General features: G+C 45.2%; 1 protein-coding gene across 2 annotated transcripts in view; it reads left to right on the top strand.

The window, feature by feature from the left end:
* The window catches only part of MINDY3 (MINDY lysine 48 deubiquitinase 3), a 126,739-nt gene that overhangs the window by 15,518 nt on the left and 97,276 nt on the right, over positions 1 to 13,945 (top strand). The window contains exons 6-9 of one of the 2 annotated variants that reach the window (XM_044294455.1): positions 1,731 to 1,782; positions 9,271 to 9,385; positions 11,296 to 11,369; positions 12,923 to 13,002. In XM_044294455.1, the coding sequence (XP_044150390.1) occupies positions 1,731 to 1,782; positions 9,271 to 9,385; positions 11,296 to 11,369; positions 12,923 to 13,002 (321 nt within the window). The remainder of the gene's footprint in view (positions 1 to 1,730; positions 1,783 to 9,270; positions 9,386 to 11,295; positions 11,370 to 12,922; positions 13,003 to 13,945) is intronic. The other variant, XM_044294456.1, reaches the window with a different exon arrangement.

The following is a 13,945-nucleotide window of genomic DNA, read 5'->3' as shown; positions in this document are numbered from 1 at the left end:
CCTGGACTGTCCTGGAGAGATAGGAGCTGTCCATACACATTACACTGTTGGCCGGACCTGCTGTTTTCTGCCCAGCAATACATTAAAGGGGTATTATCATCTCAGACTTTTGATGGGACATTGCTAGACCACTCGCCATTTACCGCTATAGGAGTTCCGAAAATAGTTGAGTACTGACTTCCGGAAGTCCCATAGTGGTAAAGGGTGAGGTCCATGCGCGCTTATTAGGCTGTTTTCTGAACACCCATAGAAATGATTGGAGAGCACGCCGTATATGTGCAGTCATTCTTCCTTATCTTCAGGGGCCCGTTCTGGGGGTAGGAGCGGGTCCTAGCCATATGCCATCAATAAGATGGGCCAATCACTTTACTATCTATGGGGGCTTAAATATCCCTCAGGTGTCTTATGACCTTTTGGTGGATATGTTTTTTTTATATCAAGTTATAAAAAAAAACACCTCACCTACAGCATCATACACCGTAACCCTGAATGAGAATGTGCTAAAGAAGGAAACCCCATTCCTATGTGCTTCTATCATTAATCAAAAGGGTTTTCTGAGATTTTGTTTACTGATGACCTATTCTCTGGATAGGTCATCAGTATCTGATCGGTGGAGGTCCGACACCCCCACTGATCAGCCAATTTTAAGGTATTTTACAACTATAGACAATAATGGCTGGACATTTAAAGGGATCCCTCTAACAAATGGGTAAATGGCAGCACGACTACCTTCTGGGGTTTTTTGAGCTGTGTAGGAACTGCGGCACGGTCCCATTCAGGTAAAATAGGGTTATGTTGCGGTACTTGACATCAGCTAGTCGGGAGGAGTGCTTTGTCTGAAAGAAGTCATCATTGTCTATGGTGGGAAAATCCCAGGAATGAGCATTCTCCATAATTTCTAACCAGGTAAATCCTTTCTTAAAGGGGTTGTCCACTTTCTACGATTCCTGCATTGATCAAAAAAAATGACCACAAAGTACTCCCCTGCTGGGATCCCCAGCAATCAGCTGTAATCTGTGGGAAGACTTGACGCTATGTATTCAATATTCCTGCAGCGCCACCACAGGCAAAACTAAGGATTACACGGAATCTATTCAAATCTGTGCTGCACAAGTCCTCCAAGACAAGAGACACTCTTGTCCGCTCCGGCCAAAAGAGCTATTCTATTAACCCATAGGTTCTATGAAAATGGGTTTTCTTATGTGGACAACCCCTTTTATTCAATAATCTAATTCAATTCTCTAATATGTAGCTGGACGCCATGTCTAATCTAGTCATATGCTTTATTACCTGAAACCTCCCCTTTAAATGGTCATCTCCTTCTCACCTGTGGTTGCATGCTTGTGTCTTTGTAGCTTCTATTGACCTGGATGCAGATAATGTAGCTTTAAAGGAATATTCCGGTTACGTCAAGTTATTTTCTATCCACAACTATTAACACCGGGACAGGGATCCCCTACCCGGCGGGAGCCCCAAAATAATGGGGTGACAGGTCTGGCATGCGCACTGCTGCTCCATTTGTGTCTATGGGACTGCCGGAGATTGGTGGAGCACTAGTGCACATGATTGCTCTGTCGCTCCTTACGTTTCCGGGGGGGGGGGGGGGGGGCCTATTCTCGTGATCACGGTCAGACCTCCACCAATCGAATACTTGTAGCTGGAATACCCCTTTACGTGTGTATTGTGTATTTTATCGCTGTCTAGTGCTGAATAGTGTCTTTTATGTGTAGCTGCCTTGGCTGCAGAGGAGATTGGCTTTGAACGATTTCATGCATTAATTCAGTAAGTAACCCCGTTGAAGCATTTACACTGTGTGTTAATTCATGTATTGTGCTGCCGTACTACAAGTACAAGTATGCCCTCCCAGCTCATTGCTGGGTTTTGGAGTTTATAAAGACCATTTCCTCCTAAAATAAGTCACCACTAAATGTAAGTCCTTGAGTTGTCTTATGGTGGGAAGCATCTAACCCCCTCCAGCATTGTGCTGTAATATTATGGGGTGGGGGTCTGATATCGCCCCCTTCCATAGGCTCTGTCTGCGCCACTTTCAGCAGGTTCAACTGTAATGGTTGGGATTCAACCCCTGTAACTGGTGCGATACAGAGAGAGGCCCCCTTCTATTGGCAACCTGAAATGTTAAGGGCAGTGGGTTTTCCAGGTCCCTTGGTCTGCCTGTATACATATAAGGGCTCATGCACACGACCGTAAGTGTTTTGTGGTCCGCAAATCGTGGATCCGCAAAAAAAAAACGGCTGAGTGCATGCCGCCATTTTATTTTTTATTTTATTTTTTTTGACTCCTGAAGAAATGTCCTATCCTTGTCCGCAAAATGGACAAGAATAGGGAATGTTTTATATTTTTGCAGGTGTGCTGTCCGCAGGTATGAAGTCTAAGCGATCGAAATTATGGCTGGGTCAAGTTGAACGTCCTGTAGTTTTATGGATACACTCTTCACCCAGCAGGGCCTGTTAAAGGGGTTTTTAAGTCTCACGCATTGGTGGCATATCGTTAGGATATACCGCCAATGTCATATTGGTTTGTGTCCCACCTTTTGAGACTTCCTCCTGTCTCCAGAAGGGGACCCCCAAAGTAAAGGAGAGTGCTGCGCACAAGTGCGACCACCCTCCATTCACTTCACTGGGAGTTTCAAAAATAGCCAAGGCCGAGCACTGGCCCAGCTGTAGCCATGTGCTCTCCATTCACTGCTATGGTACTTCCGAGTCCTGAGCGCTTGCTCAGTTATTTTCAGTACTCCCATAGCAGTCAGTGGAAAGCACCTGCCCATGCCGGGTGCGCTCTTCTTCGCTCCTGTTCAGGGAGATGGGTGCAGCTCCTACCTCTGGGACCGGCTCCTATCTTGTCTGAGATGGCACAACCCCTTTAAAGGAAGCTTACTTTCCTGCTCCCTAGTGCTCTGTTCCAGCTTTGTGGGGTTCACCTCTGTCTTCGCTGCGTTTCCGTCCACGCATGTGAACATGTGGCATGGACAGGGTCAGACGCGCAGGTGTAGCCAGTGACCCAAGCAATGAAAGTGCCGCCTGGTCATGTGTCACCGCTGCAGCAGCCAATCATCAGCCAGAAACTGCCGCAGATTACATCTCAGGTCCATGTAGATTTGTCTTAGTGGCACGTGGGCCTAATTTTTTAAGAGGTTTGCACTTCTTAAAAAGTGAAAAACTTCCTGTTGATGCGTTCTACCTCAGAATAAGATCTGTTGCACCTCGACAAAGGAAGGCGACTCAAGGGCTTAGATTTACAATGGATTTTTTGAATTTTTTGGGTGGAGATGTTCTTTAGCCTATACGAGTGGTGGGCTTAAAGGCTATGTACACCTTTGAGGGCAATTTTTTTTCAATTATTGCATTGTACTCATTTTGAGCTAAGACTTTTTTGAATTGGTCTTTATTAAAAAAATATGGAGTCCTGTTTTCTGTACGGAGCTGAGATGCTCTAGTAGCAACCTCTGGATTTTCTGTCTTTTCCGTTAGACCAGGAGCAGACGGACTCCTTATCTCTGACCTACTAAACACTCATTATAGCTCAGATCTTATCTTTTTTTTTAATCAGATACATTTTTATTATTTTGTAAAAATAAACAATATCATTTTACAAAATTCTTGTGTCATATATTATATTCAATACAGTGCAAAAATACTCATTGTACAAAACAGGATCCTTAACATAAAGATCCAACAACCAGGCCATATTCAGGTGCATATTGTTTTAGGATACCTTGCGAATATAGTTGACCTAAATTCCATAGTCCTTTACGTTCCCAATCAGAAAATCCCTGCAGTTTGGACAATTCTATTAAATGAGGGCTTATTCCAAACAGGAGACGGGTCCAATAGTTCCTGAACACCCAGAATATCCCTAACCTTTCCCCAGACCCTCCTCAATACTCCTACTACTGGGAGGGGTGTAAAAGAGTCCGGTAAATCTTTCTCCATAATCGATCAGGTCTCATCTTACTGATAAGAATGCGGCTTAAATAAGTGTTTGTGACCTCTCAGTAGTTTACAGATCAGGTTTATTCGATGAGGCACCAGTCACGCAGCTAGAAAAACTGTTAACCCTTTGTGACAGAACAGCTCAATATTTTTAATAAAGGCCAATTGAAAAAATGATTTGTAGCCAAAAATGAGTACAATGCAATCATAAAAAATTGCCTCCGAAGGTTTACATAGCCTTTAAAGGGATTGGACAGGGCTAGAAAAGCATGGCTGCCGTCCTCCAGCTACAGCACCACACGCGTCCTTAGCTTGTGTCTGGTATTGCCCTGAAGTGACTAGAGCTATTTTCCAATACCACACACAGCCTGTGGACGGATGTGGGCGCTGGTTTTAGAGGTCAGTAGCCATGGTTTTATAATCCTCCTATTCCGTGGGCTCCTCGTGCACAGTGTGGCCCTGGCAGCGGAATCCGCGTGCAGGCTGACCGCTATTTACCGGGCCTCAGCTGTAATCGTCGGCTGCCACCTGTACATTTAATTTGCTTTTAAATAGCATGCACATGCGTGACCCGGTAATTAGCTGAGAGCCACATGGAAATCCCACTGCCGGGGCCGCATTGTGTATGGGCAGCCTAAGGCCTCTTTCACACTTGCGTTGTCCGGATCCGGCGTGTACTCCACTTGCTGGAATTACACGCCGGATCCGGAAAAACGCAAGTGTACTGAAAGCATTTGAAGACGGATCCGTCTTCAAAATGCGTTCAGTGTTACTATGGCACCCAGGACGCTATTAAAGTCCTGGTTGCCATAGTAGGAGCGGGGAGCGGTATACTTACAGTCCGTGCGGCTCCCGGGCGCTCCAGAGTGACGTCAGAGCGCCCCATGCGCATGGATGACGTGCCATGCGATCACGTCATCCATGCGCCTGGGGCGCCCTGACGTCACTCTGGAGCGCCCGGGAGCCGCACGGACTGTAAGTATACCGCTCCCCCGCTACACTTTACCATGGCTGCCAGAACTTTAGCGTCCCGGCAGCCATGGTAACCATTGAGAAAAAGCTAAACGTCGGATCCGGCAATGCGCCGAAACGACGTTTAGCTTAAGGCCGGATACGGATCAATGCCTTTCAATGGGCATTCATTTTTTTGGCCGGAGCAAAAAGCGCAGCATGCTGCGGTATTTTCTCCGGCCAAAAAACGTTCCGTTCCGGAACTGAAGACATCCTGATGCATCCTGAACGGATTTCACTCCATTCAGAATGCATTAGTATAAAACTGATCAGGATTCTTCCGGCATAGAGCCCCGACGACAGAACTCTATGCCGGATCCGGACAAACGCAAGTGTGAAAGAGCCCTTACTCGTTTGATTTTTTTATTTATTTATTAAAATTTTTTATGCAAGTTCTATTAGCAGATACATTATATCCATCGATAATTTTTAAAATTATGCATCCAAGCAAAAATGTCGTGACACTGACACTGAAACAGCTACTTCTGCACCACGACAGATCAGAGTCCTCCTGGACCCATTACCTTGTCTGTGATCTGAGAGGCCATATTGGTGTCCAGCGCCACAGACTAAGCGTAAAGAGGACCAGTCCTCTCTCCGTTTTAGTAACTACTCACATTCCCCATGTAAAAACAATTTCGGAACACCTTGTCTTGGTTCCTGTTTTATTCCTCCTGGAAACGTATGAATAAATTGACAGCTGGGCCTTACCATTCCACCAGTCAGTAGGACAGTGTCTGACTGTGTCGGGAAATGCCGCTAACAGATGGAATGAGAACGCCCATTTGCTATGGGTGCGGCCTAACGATGGCCACATTTGGCAAGCCACGCCCTCTGCGGCAACCAGTGGCCACTTAATTTTGCGGTAAAGTCGTGGCACCATTGGCTGCTGCGGGTGGGCATGGCTTGGCTGCATATGCTCAGTCGCACTGTGGGTTCGTACCCAATATGGTACCATTCCCTGGGTGCTAGCATTCCCCTCATCAGGAGAGCGTGCTTTTAAGTGTTCGCCATGATTGAATAGTGTCGGACTGTCTAGGAAGACGTCAAGGGGAACAATAACGCCCTGTTGTCAATTTAGTCATTCATTTCTAGGAGGAATAAAAGAGGAACATCACAGAAAAGTTGGTCCAGAATGGTTTCCTAAGGAGTACATTGTGCTCTTTGTAGGGATTCATCAGGAGGAATATCACTGAACACAATGTTGTAAAGTATGATAAATGTGTCCGCCCTGCCCACTCCTTAAAAAAAAAGTCCCATGAGCGGTAGAAAATCCTTCCAAAAAAGTTGTATTTTTTTTTCTACTTGAGGGAAAAATGGCATATAGATAAGATACATACCCCTCAATGTGATTACAATTTTAGATCATTATGTTTCATACTGTAACTGTTGTTCCTCTGTTATTCTTCTTAGAAATGTATGAATACTTTGACAATTTAGTGTTACTGTTCACTTTAATAAAAAATTGCATGTCCCCACCAGTGTGACCTTGGCAATTTAGTGTCATCAGCGTCATATTGTGCTGGGGCAGACCCCTTGGCAAAGGGGAATGGTAACACTACGTCATCACATCATTCATACATTTTCAGGAGGAATAACAGTGGAGTGGCACAAATTGGTTAAGCTGTTCTAAGAAAAAGTGCTCCAACATTATTTCATGCAGTATTGGCTAAAACAGACCTGTGTCAGGAGAGCAGACGGGTCCTTTTTAATTTGAACCATTTTTGTTAAAAGGAGTCTGTAGGGGCTGGGGAGAGCCGGACAAACATACCTTTCGAGGAGTGTTTATTGTCAGGAGTATTCCGCATCTTAAAGGGACATTCCAGTTATATTATCTCCTATCCACTGGATAGCGGATAGCTATTAGATATGAGAACAGGGGCCCCATACCCTGTGGAGCCCCACAAAATGTGGCCAGTCAGGCATGAGTGCGGCCGCTCCATTAATTTCTATGGGAATTAGGGAGGTAGCCGAGCGCTATACTTGGTTTTCTCTGGAATTCCCATAGAAATGAATGGAGCGACCTCGCACATGCCTGACCTGTTGCTCCATTCATTTTAGGGGGCTCCATGAGGCTTGTGGGGATACCAGCAGTAGGACTCCCATCAAAAAAATAGTTATCACCAATCCTGTAGATAGGAAGTAACAATATAACCGGAATACCCCTTTAAGTGCTCTTTGCACTGAGCTGCTTAACAGCCTTACTTCTGCTGTCACTCAGAGTGGGGGGGTGGGGTTAAGCAGCTGAATGTTGAGAAAGTATCCAGTCTTAAGCTCCGCCCCTTGGGCACTGCCTAAGCTGAACCCGGAAGAATAAAGCACGATATTCACACTACTTCTGATGGATAGGTTTGTTTGTCCTGCTCTCCCCAACCGCCACCTAGTGCTGTCCGCAGTTTAGGATGGTCAAAACTCTAGTGACTCCACTGCAGAATAGTGAGTGCAGCTGTGGAGTATAATACAGGATGTAACTCAGGATCAGTACAGGATAAGTAATGTATGTACACAGTGACTGCACCAGCAGAATAGTGAGCGCAGCTCTGGAGTATAATACAGGATGTAACTCGGGATCAGTACAGGATAAGTAATGTATGAACACAGTGACTCCACCAGCAGAATAGTGAGTGCAGCTCTGGAGTGTAATACAGGATGTAACTCAGGATCAGTACAGGATAAGTAATGTAATGTATGTACACAGTGACTGCACCAGCAGAATAGTGAGTGCAGCTCTGCAGTATAATACAGGATGTAACTCAGGATCAGTACAGGATAAGTAATGTGTGTACACAGTGACTGCACCAGCAGAATAGTGAGTGCAGCTGTGGAGTATAATACAGGATGTAACTCAGGATCAGTACAGGATAAGTAATGTAATGTCTGTACAGAGTGACTGCACCTGCAGAATAGTGAGTGCAGCTCTGGGGTATAATACAGGATGTAACTCAGGATCAGTACAGGATAAGTAATGTAATGTATGTACACAGTGACTCCACCAGCAGAATAGTGAGTGCAGCTCTGGAGTATAATACAGGATGTAACTCAGGATCAGTACAGGATAAGTAATGTAATGTATGTACACAGTGACTGCACCTGCAGAATAGTGAGTGCAGCTCTGGAGTATAATACAGGATGTAACTCAGGATCAGTACAGGATAAGTAATGTGTGTACACAGTGACTCCTCCAGCAGAATAGTGAGTGCAGCTCTGGAGTATAATACAGGATGTAACTCAGGATCAGTACAGGATAAGTAATGTAATGTATGTACACAGTGACTCCACCTGCAGAATAGTGAGTGCAGCTGTGGAGTATAATACAGGATGTAACTCAGGATCAGTACAGGATAAGTAATGTAATGTATGTACACAGTGACTCCACCTGCAGAATAGTGAGTGCAGCTCTGGAGTATAATACAGGATGTAACTCAGGATCAGTACAGGATAAGTAATGTATGTACACAGTGACCGCACCAGCAGAATAGTATGTGTACATATGACGGGTGTTGAACCCCCATGACCTTATATTGATCGGGTGGATGTCTAGGGGTACTTTCACACTAGTGTTTTTCTATTCCGGCATAGAGTTCTGTCCTAAAAGAACTGATCAGTTTTATCCCCATGCATTCTGAATTGAGAGCAATCCGTTCAGGATGCATCAGGATGTCTTCCCTTCAGTCTTTTTGACTGATCAGGACGGAGATAATACCGCAGCATGCCAAAAAAATGGAACACTTGCCAGCATTTTTTTCCATAGGAATGTATTAGTGCCGGATCCGTCCCTCCGGTCTGCGCATGCGCAGACCTTTGTGGGGAAAAAAATAGAAACGGATCAGTTTGTCCGTATGACGGATCTGTTCTTGCAATGCATTTGTGAGACGGATCCGTCTACGAATGCTGTCCGTTTGCATGCAGATTGCCTGATCACTCTGCCGCAAGTGTGAAAGTAGCCTAAAATGTGGAGTCTGCCTTTTATGTGAAAATATATTCACCCTTCACTTACCTCTATGTAAGTGGGTGACTCACAGGACCAATCAGTCCGTCTTTCAAAATGGTCACCATTCAGCTCTATACCCAGGCCTGCATGAGGCAACGAGGCAGCGACCCACCCGGCCCCCCACACCCGTAATATTACAGCAGAAATAGGAAAGAAGATTAATATGATTTGTGGGAGCATATTTTTTATGACCGTACCTTCCACAATACAGATATGGCCAACATATCAAGGACTCCTTGTTACTGGTGATTTTTCTGGGGCAGTTTGTGCGGCCGTCTCGTCTGTGTGACAGCGTTGGTTTATGCTTTGTTTCCATAGAAAAAGAACCTTCCAGAGTTTTGCCGATTTAAAAGCCTCCATCTTGGACGAGTACCCAATGTGGAGGAACAGGTTCGGAGTGCTGCTGTTCCTGTACTCTGTCATTCTCACCAAGGTTTGTACGGGCAGGGGTGGACCTGGCAGCTCATACCATGCACTACTATTAAATGGATGCCAATATTGATCCTTTGATAGGTCATCAATATCAGATCGATGGGGGTGTGACTCCCGGCCCCCCACACTTAGGGAATGGCAGCCATGCCACTGCTGAGTCTCATAATCTGCTTTGCTCTGCTCAGTCTTCTGATTCTAGTCTTGCAAAATTTAAGATTATGTTCTGGTCAGGAGCAAGTGTTATGGGGTTATTGGAATTTGTGGATTATCAGATACTGGACTGAAAGAATTTAAATCTAGTTTAAAGGGGTTGTCTCACTTCAGCAAATAGCATTTATTATATAGAGGAAGTTAATACAAGGCACTTACTAATGTATTGTGATTATCCATATTGCTTCCTTTGCTGACTGGATTCATTTTTCCATCACATTATACACTGATTGCTCCCATGGTTACGACCACCCTGCAATCCATCAGTTGCGGTCGTGCTTACACACTATAGGAAAAAGCACTAGCCTATGTGAGCTCCCACAGTCCTGGCTGGCGCTTTTTCCTATAGTGTGCATGCACGACCACAACTGATGGATTGCAGGGTGGTCGTAACCATGGGAGCAATCAGTGTATAATGTGATGGAAAAATGAATCCAGCCAGCAAAGGAAGCAATATGGACAATAACACTACATTAGTTAAGTGCTGTGTATTAATTTCCTCTATATAATAAATGCTATTTGCTGAAGTGACACAACCCCCTTATGTAAATCTGCCCATAGCTGAGCACTATACCTGCTGCCTCCCCCATACACATGAACACCCGGCCAAGCATGCATGTGTTTTCAACATGGAGAGGAGAGTAATGGTTCTACTGCACTGACCAATCGGTCCTTGTTTAAATGGCATCTGTCAGCAGTTTTGTCCCTATGACACTGGCTGACCTGTTGCATGTGCACTTGGCAGCTGACGGCATCTGTGTTGGTCCCATGTTCATATGTGCCCGCATTAGTTTTAATATATGCAAATGAGCCTCTAGGAGCAATGGGGGCGTTGCTGTTACACCTAGAGTCTCTGCTCTCTCTGCAACTGCTGCACCCTTTGCACTTTGACAGGACCAGGCAATGTAAACGTCATTACATCTGGACCTGTCAAAGTGCAGAGGGCGCAGCAGTTGCAGAGAAAGCAGAGCCTCTAGGTGTAACGGCAACGCCCCCGTTGCTCCTAGAGGCTCATTTGCATATAATAAACATCATTTTTCTCAGCAATGCGGGCACATATGAACCCGGGACCAACACAGATGCCTTCAGCTGCCAAGCGCACATGGAACAGGTCAAGGTCGAACAAAGATCTGCATGATAAATGAGCGTTTGCTTGTTTGTTGTGTGATCGGCAGCACCTCGATGCAGGCCAATTATGAGGAATGAGTGTTCACAGGACTGTTCATTCCTGATCATTAGGCCGCCCTCAGGATCCTGGTAGTGTTCCATCTTCCCAAAGAACGAAAACGCTGAGCTTGTTGAAAACCCAACAGTCCAATCTTCTTTCCCCAACATCTGCTGTCCAGGAGAGAGTCAGGAAATCCACCCCCCCCCCCCCCCTCTCCATACACATTAGGTGGTCGGCTGATGCAGCCAAAATAGGCCAACGTTGCGCTGTGTATGCCCGACTATAAGATGAGATGGGCGAGACCAGCTCGGTAAAACAGAAGAAAGCAGCTCTCCTCCACTGGATTTTCTAAATTGGGGAGCTGTTTTAGGAGGAGAGGGTAAAGGTGGACTATACCTCCGCTGCCCAGTGACCACCATCTGAGGAGTTGAGCTCGGTCCTAAGTTATCTTGGGCGACAAAACATCTATTAAAGCCCGAAAAAATTGAGCACTTTGTCTGAAACCATTTTATTCTCTTCAATTCTTTCACCAGGGAATTGAAAATGTTAAAAATGAGATAGAAGATGCCGAAGAGCCTTTGATTGACCCTGTGTATGGGCACGGCAGGTAAGAGGGCAGGTGCCCTGCGGATTTCAGATCCTTAAGGTTTCCCACTAACAATGCTTATCTCCTATCCACAATATAGAGGATAAGTGTCTGATTGGTGGGGGTCCCGCCTCTCGCACTTTCGCCAGCAGTCCCATAGAATTGGATGACGTAAATTTTAGTTTTACTCTATTTAGACATTAGAACCTATACATATGCGGTATCGTTGTAATCGTATTGACCCAGAGAATGAAGAGCACAGGTCACTTCTGCCACAAACGTAGGAACAAAACCTGTAAAACTGTGGAGGAATTAATTGCGTTTTTTTTTTTTTCCATTCCATCCCATTTGGAGTTTTTTTTCTCGTTTCCCACTACATTGTATGCCATGTTCAATGGTGGCACTAGAAAGTTCAACTTGTCCCCCCAAAAATAGGCCCTCATACAGTTATGTGAATGGAAAAATAAAAAAAGTTATGGCTCAAGGAATTAAGATAAAAATAAAAAAACCTCCGGTATCCTAAGGGTCAAAGAATATTTCCCACCAGTCTCAGGAAACTTCTACAAGTGTTTTGGCTAGAAGACGCCCCGACCATAGGTATAAGTGGCCATATGTCTAGGACATGCCCATAGGGGACAGAGTTGTCTACACCTGGACTTCCCACAGATGGGATCAGAAATGAAATAACCCAAAGCCATTTCTGCTTCCAGCTGCTCGGTTTTCATGGGAATTGTAATTATTTGCTTTTCCGAGGACTGTAAGAAAAACAAGCAATCAATAGAAGAGCTTCCTTGTAACTCTCTGCGGACATACCGTGTTTGGTTATTACGTCCAAAAAATAGTTTATCACCAGGTTTGTCTGTGGGACTTAAAGGGGTTCTGCACTTTGTTTAAACTGATCATCTATCCCCTGCTGTTCATACACTTATTGTCTGTCCTGTGGACAGGGTTATAAGTTGTCTTAATAGAACAATCCCTTTAAGGGGTAATCCCATCTGATAGTGATGACATACCACCATTTACATTGCCGTATTGCCAGGATGGGGGTTATACTTCTGCTGAGAGCCCCACAGTCCTGATAATGAAGTAATTGCCGTGCTGGTTTGGTGCTCCGTGCCCGGCCAGTTGGCTGTATGAGAACTGCAGCCATCCCGTTCACTTCAACAGAGACGCTCTGCACTTCCACGTGGACAGGGGCCGCTGTGCAGACAAAATGCATAAAGGGATGCCGTACTATCATACCCTAAATTTTCTGGATTAATGGGAGTCCCAAAGGTCAGACATCTTGGGCCTGTTTCACACTGCCGTTAGAGCATTCCGGCACGCAGTGGTATTTGTCCGGCTGGTTTTCATCATATTTGCTGGATCTCCGCCAGACCCCTTTATAGTTAATGCGGCTGGCCTACATTCCGGCAGGGACGGATCCGTCATGCTGTTCCCGAACGGCCTAGCGTGAAACAAGCCTTAGCAGTACACAGTCATGTTATGAGATGGGAATACCCCTTTGATTATCTTTGCCGTGCAGATTCTGATTTCTGTTATGTCTCATTAATATCTCATTTAATTTCCTCTAGCCAAAGTTTGATCAACCTTCTCCTGACGGGACATGCAGTTTCCAATGTGTGGGACGGAGACCGGGAATGCTCAGGAATGAGTAAGTTGCGTTACTTTGTTAGTTACTAGTGATATGGAGAAATATTTGCCCGTTATTTATCACAGGAGGTTACTTCTGCTGCTGCTCCTTTCAAATGGGGGAGAAAGGGCCCCTGTTCTCGTCTGACCTGTGGATAGGGGATAAGCTGTCTCCTTATACAGCTGATCGGCCAGGGTGCCAGGTGTCGGACCCTGCCAATCTGATATTGATGACCTATCCTGAGGATAGGTCATCAATATTAAAATCCCAGAGAACCCCTTTTAAAATTCTTTTACATCCCAAATTCTGGGCTGATTAATTTCCTAATAAATCTTTGGCCCCTTTTACAAGGGCGAGTTTTTCGCACGGGTGCAATGCGTGAGGTGAACCTGCACTGAATCCGGACCCATTCACTACAATAGAGCTGTGCAGGTAAGCGGTGATTTTCACGCATCACTTGTGCATTGCCCCATAGAAATAAATGGGTCTGCGTGAAAATCGCAAGCAAGTGCGGATGCGGTGCGATTTTCACACATGGTTGCTAGGAGATGATCGGGATGAGCAACCCTGGATCCCATTAAAATAAATTCACTGTATTATTTTCCCTTATAACATGGTTATAAGGGAAAATAATAGCATTCTTTAATACAGAATGCATAGTAAAATAGGGATGGAGGGGTTAAAATAAATAAATGAAGTAACTCATCTCATCCACTTGATCGCGCAGCCGGCATAGTCTTCTTTCTTCTTCTTTCAGGACCTGTAAAAGGACCTTTGATGATGTCATCGCGCTCACCATGTGGATCCTTCTATCTTCATTCAGCAGGACCTGCGCTGACGTCACCACGTGGTGAGCGCGATTACGTCATCAAAGGTCCTTTTGCAGGTCCTGAAAGTAGAGGATGCCAGCTGCGCGATAAAGTGGATGAGGTGAGTTCATTTTTTTTTTTTTTAACCCCTCCAG

The sequence above is a fragment of the Bufo gargarizans genome, chromosome 5 (genome assembly GCF_014858855.1).
Source record: "Bufo gargarizans isolate SCDJY-AF-19 chromosome 5, ASM1485885v1, whole genome shotgun sequence".
Classification (NCBI taxonomy): Eukaryota; Metazoa; Chordata; class Amphibia; order Anura; family Bufonidae; genus Bufo; species Bufo gargarizans.
This window is presented reverse-complemented; position numbering and strand designations above follow the sequence as displayed.